Below are 12,630 nucleotides of genomic sequence, written 5' to 3' on the forward strand. Positions count from 1 at the left end.
GATTAATCACCAGCTAACAGGAGCAGAAAGCTGCACGATGCGGGCAGCGGCTTCGAGGGGAGGGTTTTTCTGCCTTTCTTTTGCCCTGATGAGATTTCTATCTCTGTGGCATCTGCTGGCTAAATCAAATCTTTCAAAGGTAATCTGCCATCGTGGCTCCTGGAATTCATCTATGACAATCTAATTTTGGAGGGAACATTTAAGAGGCCCGACACCCAGACACTGTCCTCAAGGTGAATGATCTATGAAGGAGAGTGGCCTCTTTTGTGTTTTCAGGGAGCCCACAGAGGAAACTAAAGCTCACCAGCCTGCTCTTTCCCAGGGCCACCATAACTCCTCTGCAGCAGCTAGGCAGAGGGGAAGGAGCAGGGAGAGGCTGCCGGTGGGTTGGGGAGCAGGGCTCTCTTGGGCTGGGGTTAGAGTCCTGTCTCCTCAGAAGGATGCCAGAGACTGGAAGCCACCATTTATCCCAAGTGCTACACAAGTTTAGGGACAAATGAGGCAAGGCTTCTAATGACTGTCTCTCCGCTCCACTTCCAAAGCCCACAAGAAACACTGTCCCCATTCAGAAGACTGGCTCAGAAAGGAGAGAGGCATATATCAGGGTATTTTCTTAGCTGGGTAGTAAAGTACCAGTCTACCTCCACCTAAGACTTAAAAGCCATCTTACAGTAAAGACAAGCTAGGTTTTATCTGTTTAATCATAAACCTCTCAAGGACTGGGCTATGCCCCATCTGTAACCTTAACTACAAATGGTTCTGTAGTGCCTGTTCCAGGAATGACAATCATTATTTTTTGTTTTTAAAACCATGTTTGTAACCATCTTGCAACCCCACCTTTGCTTCAAAAGGTTCTATGACTGCCTGAGTACACTGCTGGGCCCACCTTGCGACCATGTCTGTTTCAGGAGGTCATTCTGACTAATGTGTCACGCTGTCACTTGTTCTGCTCCTGTAACCCTCCCTATTTCACCTGACAAATCCCCCATTTGGAAACCCCCAGGTCTGAGCTATAAAGGCCTTGTCTTCCTCCCCTCCAATGCCAACCTCGCAAACCCCGCCTTAGGAGGAGGATGCTCGCCCATGTACACAAATAAAGAAGGCGGCGTTAGTTAATTTCACCATGATGGTTTGAGTAGTGGTCTTTCCCCTCCCATCTTTGAGATTAACAGTAGATCTGAGGCCAGGATGGAGGGGATCAACCCCAACTCAACCTGCAACTTAACTGCCTTAAGATTAGAATCATAGGTCCTCTCTGTCTGTTTCTTTCTCCCTTTTTCCCTTCTTTCTCTCCTTTCCCCTGTTCTCCCTTATTTCCTTCCTCCCCCTTCCATGTTTTTTTTTTCCAATTGTCTAGTATTTATTTAATGTTTGTCAGTACACTGTAGTTGTTTTCAGACACACCAGAAGAGGTCATTAGATCCCATTACAGATGGTTGTGAGCCACCATGTGGTTGCTGGGAACTGAACTCAGGACCTCTGGAAGAGCAGTCAGTGCTCTTAATGGTGGAGCCCTCTCTCCAGTCCCTATTTTCCTTGTTTAAGACAAGAGCTCATGGTGACACATTCTGCCCTCCATGTAGCCAAGGATGACCTTGAGCTTCTGATCCTCCCGCCTTTGTGGAATTACAGGTCTGTGCCACCATGCCCAGTTTATGCTGGGCCTCATGCATGCCAGACAAAGGCTCTCCCAACTGAGGGACAGCCCTAGCTGCAAGTCTTGGCTTTCTCTTTATCCCAAGAGAAGGCTCCATCTATAACCAGGCAAAGCTTCCTGGGGGAGAAAGGCTGAGCTATGTCCACACAAAGGAATAGGCCTGCTCTGAACAACACCAAGGCTGCAAGAATTCAGTTAGACCACAGGTTCTCACCTCAGACACCTTACTTCCTCTATCCTACCTGGACATTTGGCACTGACTGGAATCATCTTTAGGTATCAGAACTTGGGAGTGAGCTGAGCATCTGATGGGTGGGAGCCAGGGACCCTGCTGAATATTCTATGGAGCACAAGACTGTTCTGTGTGACCAGCCAGGTGGGTTGCCTGACACAGACTGAGCAGCATATGTGTCAGGGCCTCAGTCACAAGGCTGGCACCCCAGGAGAACGGGGAATATTTAACAAGCAAATGGGGCAGAACTATCTAGAAGGATGCACTGCTTAAGATAAATGCAGCCATGCCTGTCACTGAAGGCCGAGACAGTGGTTACAGGCAGGCTCTGGTGCCCTTGGGGGTCCAGACTTGGGGCAAGGCTGTCCCCCAGGAGGCAGTGCTTTGGAGCACTGCCCAGAGCTGGTCGAGTAGGCACCGTCCAAGAATCTATGCCTAAGGATGGCTCTTGCCTCCCAGTTCCTTAAAACATGACACACGTTAAAGACGCTAAAGCAAATAATCATTAATATTGGATGGGCTGAGATCAGCGACAGAGAAGAGGGAGTCCTTCCAGATTAATAATGCATGGAGGACTCCTTCAGAAGAAAGATAAATCATGCAGTGCACGGTTGCCTGAGGAAGGGAGGGAAACAATGGCCTTTTAATTTGGGGCTTGAGTAGATCTCTGTGGTGGGGACTCATCCTGAATGGGGACCTCAGGAGCCTCCTTGTTTCCTGTCCTTGGCTTCCCAGCAAGGATGGAGTGTCCCCATGCTGTCTTCCACCCGTGGAGTAGGTGAACTGGTTTCTCATTTCCATATTTGGGACCCTTAGATCTCTCACCCTGTCCTTTAGTTCAGGCAAAAGGCCACCTCTTCCAGGATGTCCTTCCTGCCCCAAATGGTGGTCTCTTGTGATCTTTTATGCACACATCTCAGGTCATAATAACTGGGACATACACTGGAATCCAGCAGAGCCAGGTACATATATTTCTACCCCAACATCTCTCAACCTCTGACGCTGGATGTGTTACACACTTAATGGTGTCTTGCGGTTTGGCTGATGGAATTATCAAGCAAGGCTATGAGACACTACTGGAGGTGCCTTGTATTGGAAAACTATGCCAGCAAATGCCTAAAGTCAGTGACTACTCAGAATCTGAGGTCCTAAGGGTACCTGGGCTTCCTTCTTGTAGCCCTGTGGGGGTACTCAAGTCATCGTAGACCAGCTGCCTTGGCTCTAAGCCCTCTCTGTATAGTCCTCTGAGATGCCACCAAGGAGCCATATTTATCAAGGTTGATACATGCCAAGTTGCCCTGCTTGCAGTGACAGGAGGTCCAGGGTGACTTGTGAGAAACCAAACACTGAGGTGAAGAAAAGTCTCAGAGCAGAAGCATTCTCTGCCTGGCCATCTGTTTAGCATCCACTGCCTGGGCCAGCCTCTCTTCCTGGGCCATTCATAGGCAAGGAGAAGGGATGCCCTTTTACTAAGGGCATCCTACTAAGTAAGGATACCCCTTACTACCCTGTTAACATAATAGGCAGGCAGGCAGATAGAGGGTGGTGAGGCATCTCTGGGGCAGAAAGCCCCCTTCCTCACAGAGGGCAGGGCAGCTGAAGAGGTCAGAAGGAAGGGGAAGGGATAGAGGAGGAGGCTGAGGTCATTTGTTCTTTTGCTTCTCAGGTCTAGTCCTCTCTGGAAGCAGGAGTGAGACTGTCCCCATGCTTTCAAGCTGTCCTGGGCACAGAGGCTGATCTCTGTCCTTCCTCTCCCGCCAGGCCAGGGCCTCTTTGGTCCCAGATGAGCTTTCTATGGCTCCAAAGTCTGCTTCTATGTTCAGTGTGAAGAGGACTCGCCAAGATAGCTCACCAGCCACCACACCATGAGCCCTGTCACCCCAAACCATCTCAGCCCCCCAGAACCATTCAGTCCTAGTCCCCTGCTTCTGCGGGTCACTAGGCTGTCCCTTACTCCTATGTGAGGCTGGAGAATAACCCACTGTGAAGCCCAGTAGCTGAACATGAAGAACAGGTGGCAGGTGACCTAAGGTCTGGTCTTGACTCCACCTGGGTGGCATTAGATTTCCCTTTTTATTAGAGATATCAAAGGCCCAGCTCGTTCTTCATTGGCTTGCTGACCACCACAGCCTGGGAAGCCTTTCTTCATCAGGGGCCCACTTAGTCCCTGCCCCAAGCTTACCTGTCCATAGCTCATACCTGATAGTGTTCTCAGTGTCACAGGGGCAGGGCAAAGTGCAGCCTGGGCCATGCAGGCCCTCGGGGCATAGCCGCTCCTGGCAGCTAGGGCCCTTGTAGCCAGGTTCACACTCACAGGCACCAGTGGCTGGTGAACATTGGCCTCCATTGTGGCAGTCACAGCGTTGAGAGCACAGGAAACCGAATGTTCCGAAGGGACATTCCTCTTGACACCTGTGGGAGGGCAAAGCCGGGTAGAGCTGTGGGTGGAGCCCTTGCTGGGTTTCTTGCTGCATCTGCATAGGCTCCTCCTTACTTGGAATGCCTGGCCTATTCCCTCCCTCCCAACCTCCTCCATCATATCCATGGGAACCTCACCCCAGGTCTCCTTTTTGAGACAGGGTTTCTCTGTATAGCTCTGGCTGTCCTGGAACTCACTCGGTAGACCAGGCTGGCCTTGAACTCAGAAATTCACATGCTTCTGTCTCCCAGAGTGCTGGGATTACAGGCATGCGCCACCACTGCCCGGCACACCCCAGGTCTCCTTAGCAGCCAGGATAAGCTCCTATTATCCTTGTCATGATATAAAACTTTCTTTTTCTGTTGTAAAAAGTTATGATAAGGCTGAATGTAGTGGATTATGCCTATAATCTTAGCAACTAGTGAGGCTGAGGCAGGATGGTTACTTTAAGTACGGGCCAGTCTTGGGGGGGGGGGGAGGGTTCCAGACCACCCTGTGTGATTATGGGCCTTGTATAACTGAAGTTCTCTTTAAAAAAAAGTGTGATAAAATGTGTGTGCTGTGGTTTAAATGCTTGAATGTTAGCTTCTTTCAAAATTCATGATGAAGGTTTTTGTTGTAACTAATTGTATAATTAACCAATTAACCAATTTATTTATATTTAGTGTCTCATATAGACCAGGCTGGCTTCAAATTCACTGCAGAGCCAAGAGTGAACGTGAACTTCAAGGCCTCCCTTTTCCACCTCTTGAGAGCGACCATGCCTGGTTTAAAGAGTGCTGGGGATTTCACCCCCCCCCCTACTTTTTTGTTTTATTTGAGACAGAGCCTTACTCTGTAGTTTAGTTTGGTGTCCTAGAATTCACTATGTAACCTGGGCTGGCCTCAAATTCACAGCAATCCTAGGGCCCCAACTCCTGACTGCTGGGATCATGCGTGTGTGTGCTTTTCTGAGTCTCAGGCAGAATCCTCTCCCCTGTCAGGTGGCGCTATCCGACTCCTCCTTCCCTGAGGGTGGGGTTTCCCTTAAGTAGAGGTATCTTCCTCCTTCATCAGTTTGCATACTCCCAGACTGACTACTTGCTGCTCTGAAATCTGAGGACTCCTCAAGGCAGAAGCTAGCTCTCTCTCATCAGTCAGTGAGCTCTCAAGGTGGAGGACTGACACTTTGTGCTTTTATGCTACATGAACTCATACAGGCAGGTCCTTGGCAGAGGGAGTGGGCGTGGAGGGGGTCCCTGCATTCTGGGCATGCTCTACTTCATTAGCTTAAAGGACAGTAGATGAGGGTCTTTTGGGTGATGCTGCTGGCTTCCTAAATGTCCTTTAACCTCCCTTGCTACAGCCCAGGGTAATTCTTCAGGGGGCACAAACTCATTGTCACAGCAACTGGACCTTGGGGAAATAAGGAGTAACCCTGGGGGTGACCTGTGCACTGAGGGAATAGCCTATGGGGTTAGGAGTTATCTAGTTCTTTTTGTTGTTGTTGTTGTTTGTTTTTTGTTTTTTGTTTTGATTTTTGGTTTTATCAAGACAGGGTTTCTCTGTATAGCTCTGGCTGTCCTGGAACTCATTCTGTAGACCAGGCTGGCCTCGAACTCAGACTCAGAAATCCGCCTGCCTCTGCCTCCCAGAGTGCTGGGATTACAGGCATGCGCCACCACTGCCCGGCAGTTATCTAGTTCTTAACTCTGCTTCAGTGACACAAATAGCAAAGAGATGACCTAAACTATTTTTTTTAAAGATTTATTTATTTAATGTTCTGTGAGTATACTGTCACTATCTTCAGACACACCAGAAGAGGGCCTTGGATTCCATTACAGATAGTTGTGAGCCACCATGTGGTTGCTAGGAACTGAACTCAGGACTTCTGGTAGAGCAGTCGGTGCTCTTAACAACTGAGCCATCTCTCCAGCCCTGACTTAAACTTCTGATAGACTGCTTCCTCATCATAAAGTGAGCTAGTAACCCTCATCAGTTTGTCTGAAGATTAAGTAAAATAATGATAGGGTCTGGATTGATGGCTTTAGCAGTGAAGAGCTTGAACTTTACTTTGCAGAACCCGAGTTCTGTTCCCAGCACCTGCATTGGGCAGCTCACAACCACCTGAGTCTCCAGGTCCAGGGGCCCTGCCACCCATCTCTAGTCTCCTCTGGCACTCACATGTACATGGCCCATTGTAGTGCGGATTTTAGTTTTTTTTAAGAACCCAGTTATGTTATGTGAATATGTTTTTATTTTAACCCCAGGTGTGGATAAGAGGCTGCTTCACAGCGGGTGATTATGATTTGTCTCATGCACTAGCAGGGGCGTGATCTTTGCCAGCTGCAGATAGTTTAATTCTGGGGACTCTGGAGAAGGATAAATGGACGAGTCCTGAGAGGGCCTAGGGTGACTGCTGTTCCCCTTGATGCTGGTGCCTGTTGTTGTGGTTTGTCAAGTTGTTGTAAGCAAAGAGAAGCTGGAGATATCCTGATGGCGAAGATTGGATTTGCCCCAAGGAACCCAACACCCCTGATCTTCAGGAAGTAGTCTAAAGAGGTGGATACCCCCTTTCCCCTCTGACCTTTCTCTTCTACCTAGTGTTGGGGGATTGGAAGGGATCAGGGTGAAATATAGGTTGGAAGGGTAGTACGTATAAGAAACCAATAAAGTAGTGCAGAAAAAAATATGCCAACAGCCCATCACCATACACATAATTATTTTTTTAAAAAGGTGTATTATGACCCAGAAAGGTAGCCATTATTTGTTGGTACTTTTAAATAAATTTCTTGCCTGCTGATTTATCTCTCAGTTCTTATTAAAAGTTGTTTCACTTCTTTTAATAAGAACACAGCAGACATGACCCTCTTGCCTTAGTACAAGTGCTTCTAATTCCTCAGATTCATGGTCAGGGTCAGGGTCAGGGCTAATTATCACTTGTGTGGAGGTCAGAGGACAGGCTTCAGAGTTGGTTTGTCCTTCTACTTTTACATGTGTCCCAGGGAACTCATGGAACTCAGGCTTTGAGCAGCAGGCACGTGTCTGTGCTAAGCCATCTCACCAGCCCCTCCCTCTAACACTTTGTATTCAAGTGTAACCTTGAACTCCCGATCCTCTTACTTCTACCTCCTGAGTGTTGGAATTACAGGCATCAAAGCCTGTTTGCTCAGTACTGGGGGTGCAAAAGGAACACGCCCAGGCATTTCAAGTGAAGAGGGGTCTGCGCAGCCTCAGGTCCTTACACATGCTAGGCAAGTACTCTACTGAACTAAATCCTCATTTGCTTACCTTCTAAATGTACCCTGTGCTGACTAGTTCTTATGTCAACTTGACACAAGCTAAAATCAATTGAGAGGAGTGAGCCTCAATTGAGAAAATGCCTCAATATAAAGTCGGGCTGTAGACAAGCCTGAAGGCCATTTTCCATTTTCTTTTTCTTTTTCTCTTGTTTTTCTATCTATCTATCTATCTATCTATCTATCTATCTATCTATCTATCTATCTATTTTCTGGCCCCACTCCTAATTACTGGTTGATGTGGAGGATGCAGCCCACTGTGAATAGGGCCACCCCATGGGCTAGGGACTTCAGTTCTATGAGAAGGCAGGCAGAGCAAGCCAGTGAGTAGCTCCCCTTCAAGGTCTCTGCAGCAGCTCCTCCCTCCAGCTTTCTGCTCTGACTTCGGGCCCTCACCACTTTTATTTTATTTATTTATTTATTTAGGTTTTTTGAGACAGGGTTTCTCTGTGTAACCCTGGCTGTCCTGGAACTCACTCTGTCACTCTGTAGACCAGACTGGCCTCGAACTCAGAAATCCACCTGCCTCTGCCTCCCAAGTGCTGGGATTAAAGGCATGCACCACCACCATCCGGCTCCTCACCGCTTTTAATGATGAAGTATTATGTGAAACTGTGAGCAAGATAAAACCCTTTCCTCTCTAAGTTGCTTTTGGTTATGGTGTTTCATTACAGCAATAGCAACCCTAACTAAGACCATACCCATAACTTCTTGGAGGTTCATTCATCCTCAGACAGGGCAGGGAGAGCCTGGTCTTGGTAGAGGCCAGTGGCCTAAATGAGGATATGTGGCCACACTCCAGTGGACACTGGGGTAGGCAGCACTGTGTATGGGGGAATTGAGAGCAGCCAGAATATTCGGAACTAGCCTTGGCAACTAGAAACCGGGTGCCCTTATTTCTGTCTTCACTCTTCAGTACCCTGAGTGACTGGTGAGCAAGAGAGTGACAGGAGAGTCTGGGACATAGCTTCAGAGCAGCCCACAAGGGAGATGCCTACTAGCTGTCCCCTCTCAGAGCTGCTGTGTGAGGGAAGGAATCTGGCTGATGGCAGGAAGTGAAGAAGATCTGGGCTATCCCAACCTGCTGGGGCAAGAACAAAGGGAGGGGTGGCTGGGGGAAGAAGATTAGGTGGCAGGCAAGAGAGAGAAAGGGGAGCTCAGAGGAGGGAGGAAAGGGGGAAACTGAGGTAGAGGAAAAGGACCAAGAGCAGCTGAAGACCCATGGTCTAAACTGCTCAGCCTCCAGGTTTCTCCACAGACCACTGAGCTCTGCAGGCCTCAGATCTCTCTGAAGTCAGGAGAGAAACTCACACCAGGAGACACTGCTCACTTGCACTGGGATATTCCTGCCCAGCAGGACAGACAGCTCCTCTGAAGAGAGTGTCCCACCTAGCTCTACTCCAGGGGAGGGGGCACTGAATCTACCTGCCCAGAAAAAAAAAAGAATCTAGAAATGAAATATTGACAACCTAATCTATTTGCATAACCAGTCTCTTTTTACTTTTTTTCTTAGCCACAATTTAAACAACTTATTTATTTAGAGATCAAGCAAAGACTGCTAATGAATTTTACACAAAGCACACTAATAATCGGCCTGTGGAACAGGAGGGTAATCACAGCAGGGATTAACTTTCTACTTAAACACCCTTCCTTCCCAACATATCAATCTAATGTGTCCAATATCGCCATTAACAACCAGATACATTGCTCAATTAAATTACAAGTTACATTTTGTGTTTAATTTGAGCTGGATCCCTCCGATCTGGGAGACCCGCATTATTATACCCACTTGGCTTGAATATGCTCATGATAATTTGGGGTGGGCTAATGCAGCTGTCACCTACAAAATTAATGGAGGCAATTTTACAAAATATTAAACACCAGGCAGCCTGTTGAGGCGGGAAAGCCAAATGCACTCAGAGCTCTGCATAAACTCTCCTGAGGCGGGCTGGCAAAACAGACTGGAAGACCCGTGGTTTTGGAGACTCCCTGCTCTGAGATCAGGAGTGAGACGCGAAGAAGAGACATTTGGGATTATTTCTGCCCTTGGTGAACCCTGACAGCCAGTGAGGTGCCTGGTAGTTTGCTAACACTAGTTTCCAACACCAGAATAAGGCTGGAGCACAGGGGATGGGATCATCTGGTCCCCAACATTTCCTTACTTTGGGGTTTGAAGACGTGATGGGAAGGTGGACCTAGCACTTAATCCCAGGTCCTCAAAGCCCACATCCTGGGCTTTTTCTTACACATTTAAACATAGTAGAACTTTGGTGGGAAGGTCTTCATATGACAATTCTCAATGGCAAAGCTTCAAGGCTGGCTACATTGTTTGCAAAGCAGCAAAGCACCTGTGATCCTTCCCATGAGCTTGAATTCTATTGGCTAGTGAACAAGTTCAGGGCTAGGGCCTAGAGAAAGGGTAGATTCTATTGGTGGAGGGTGCAAAGTAGATAGATAGTAGATAGCAGTAGAGTTGTGTTCCATTCACTGGAGACAAAGCTCAGGATGCTGGGGGATTCCAGAGGAGGCTGGCTCCTAACAGAATAGCTAAGGATCACCAGGTTGTCTGACCATGTCACTCAAGCATGCCAGGTGGTCGGTCAGGCACACTTCCTACCATTGAAGAAGACAGGCCTGTATGATTGACAGTCCTGGTTTCCCCAGTGCTTAGTTTAAGATGTGCTTCTTACAGTATCTCCTCTCGCTTTGTCTAGAAAAGTAACAATAACATTCAGGAGCCAAAGGTGAATCTTGGACCCGCCTGCACAGTGCGAGGCAAAAGCTCCTCTGGATGGTGGGTGGGGAAGGGGACCTGGCCCTGGGTGTGTGGGCACAGTGTGGTCCTCTACTTCCAGTTCCACCTGGCGTCAGATATGGCCTTGCTTCTGCCTCTCCCACAGCGTGCTCTGGCCCCACATCTGTCTTCCAGTTGTGTTCAGAAGGCAGTTCCTCGGGTCTGTGTTCTGTTGCCTATTCCCTCTGCCAGGTTGCCTTCTTTCAAGGCCGGTGTCTCTCTGGACCCCACCCCACCCCTCCCGCTGCCCGGTTCAACATACTCTCAGGTATTCATATCACACAAAGTGATGTCAGTATTTTTCAGAGATAACTCAATTTTTTAATACAAATCTACTTTAAAGAACTTCAAACTGAAAAAAAAAAAACCTTCAAACTGTGGATACTGATTTTGCTGTCTTGGCTCTTTCAGAGTCTCTGTACCCATTTCCTGATGGTGCAGACTTGGGAGGAGGGGAGGGGTGCTCACCTCCCTCCCTGGTACAAGTCCAGGGCAGCCAGGCCAGTGGAGGGGTCTGCACATGTGGGTGAGACGGGGTAGATTTCAGATTGCCTTCTGAGGAAAGAACCGGAAGGCTGGCCAGAGATGGTTCTCTCTGCAAGGCTGTTAAGGATATGAACAACTAAACATCAAGGCAAGAGTTAATGCCGCCTTACCTGTCCCCCATGTATCCAGCTGTACAGTGGCATTGTCCAGTCACATGGTCACACTGGCCTCCATGGTGACAGGGACAGTCCTGGCTACAGTTCTGGCCAAAAGTCCCTGGTGGGCAGGGCTGGGCACACACTGCTCCCTGAAATAGAATTGAGAACAGGCTTGGTAGGGCTCCAAGGAGAACACGCCGAGGTTATATACTCCAAGGAACACTGAGGCCCGGAGGACCACCCCAAGTTCCTAGTATACTCAGGAGAGCTGGGCATTCATGCTATGGTTAGGTCTGCCGAGCTTAGCTCTTGCACCCAACTATGCAGGGCACAGTTAGTAACTGCTACCTATCAGGTGCTGGGTTAGAAACCAGGGGTACAGATTTGATACTTGTCCTCCCAGAGTCTTGGGGAGACCTCGGAGGAGGCTAGGTAGAACATGTAGTGTTAATCCTCTCACATGGATGTGAAGACGGAGAGAGCTGAACAGATAAAAGAAAGCCTCACTAGACATCCAGCCATGGAGACACACTCGCCCTGTGCCTTTCCTAAACCCAGCTAGAGAGCAGAGGACTCATAGGAGGTAATGGTGTGAGGAAGGGAAGGGGTGTAAAGAAGGGAGAAAGGGGCAGAAGGAGGGAGGAGAGGGGGCAGAGAAGGATGGGAAGGAGAAGAAATATGACTCCCACTAGGGCATAGCATTGTACATTTTTATAAATTAAAAAACAAAACAAAACATTTTTAAGCCAGGCAATGGGGGTTCATGCCTTTAATCCCAGTACTCCAGAGGCAAAGGCAGACTGATCTCTTGTAAGTTCGAGGCCAGCCTGGTTTACAGAGTGAGTTCCAGGACAGCCAGAGCTGCACAGAGAAACCCTGTCTCAAAAACAAACCAAACAAACAAGCAAACAAACAACAGAAAACAAAAACTGAAACAAAAACCCAACAACAACCCCAAATCATCTTTTTATTTCTGTGACGTATGTGTGCCAGGTGGACACCTAAGGAGGCTGGGACATAGGACGGCCTGGAGCTGGAGCTGGAGTTACAGGTGTTCATGAGCTCCCTGCCATGGATTCAGAGAGGGAATGTGGGTCCTCTGGAAAAGCTGCAAGTGCTCTCAGCTACTAAGCCATCACTCCAACCACCAATGTTTTGGTTTTGTATTTTTAAATTAAAGCCATTGGGAAGAGGAAAACAGTCATCTGCACAACCCAGGACTCAAGTTGTTATACCTCGGGGCTAGGAGTTAGAATGACGTAGAGCAGTTCCTTAAGAGTTTGGAGAGAAAGTCGTTTCCAGTCTAGAACTAGCTGCCCAGAAGCACCATGGGTGTGGCTAAGGGGAAAGCCCGGTCTTCAGCACTTCAAGAGAACAAACTAGTTAAAGCAAAGTCCTTTTGTCTAGAGTTTTAAAATTGCCAAACCAAATGCATAAGTGGGGGGATTTGATAGAGACAGTTTCAAATTTGAACAAGGTCTCAAGTTTAACCTTCATGGATACATTCAGTAACTAGCTGGAATATCTATATTTGATGTGGGGATGCCCCTCATCAAAAAGGAGTGCCCAGGGCTGGTGATACAGCCCAGTTAGCAGAGTGCTCTCG

At 48.2% G+C, this 12,630-nt stretch overlaps 1 protein-coding gene across 2 annotated transcripts in view; it reads right to left on the reverse strand.

The window, feature by feature from the left end:
- Megf11 (multiple EGF like domains 11) overlaps positions 1 to 12,630 on the reverse strand; it is a 206,974-nt gene that overhangs the window by 47,171 nt on the left and 147,173 nt on the right. For both annotated transcript variants that reach the window (XM_052188048.1, XM_052188046.1), the window contains 2 exons: positions 11,037 to 11,173; positions 4,089 to 4,301 (listed from right to left, as the gene is read on the reverse strand). In XM_052188048.1, coding sequence (XP_052044008.1) covers positions 4,089 to 4,301; positions 11,037 to 11,173 — 350 coding nt within the window. The remainder of the gene's footprint in view (positions 1 to 4,088; positions 4,302 to 11,036; positions 11,174 to 12,630) is intronic.

Source organism: Apodemus sylvaticus, chromosome 7 (genome assembly GCF_947179515.1).
Source record: "Apodemus sylvaticus chromosome 7, mApoSyl1.1, whole genome shotgun sequence".
NCBI classification, from domain to species: Eukaryota; Metazoa; Chordata; class Mammalia; order Rodentia; family Muridae; genus Apodemus; species Apodemus sylvaticus.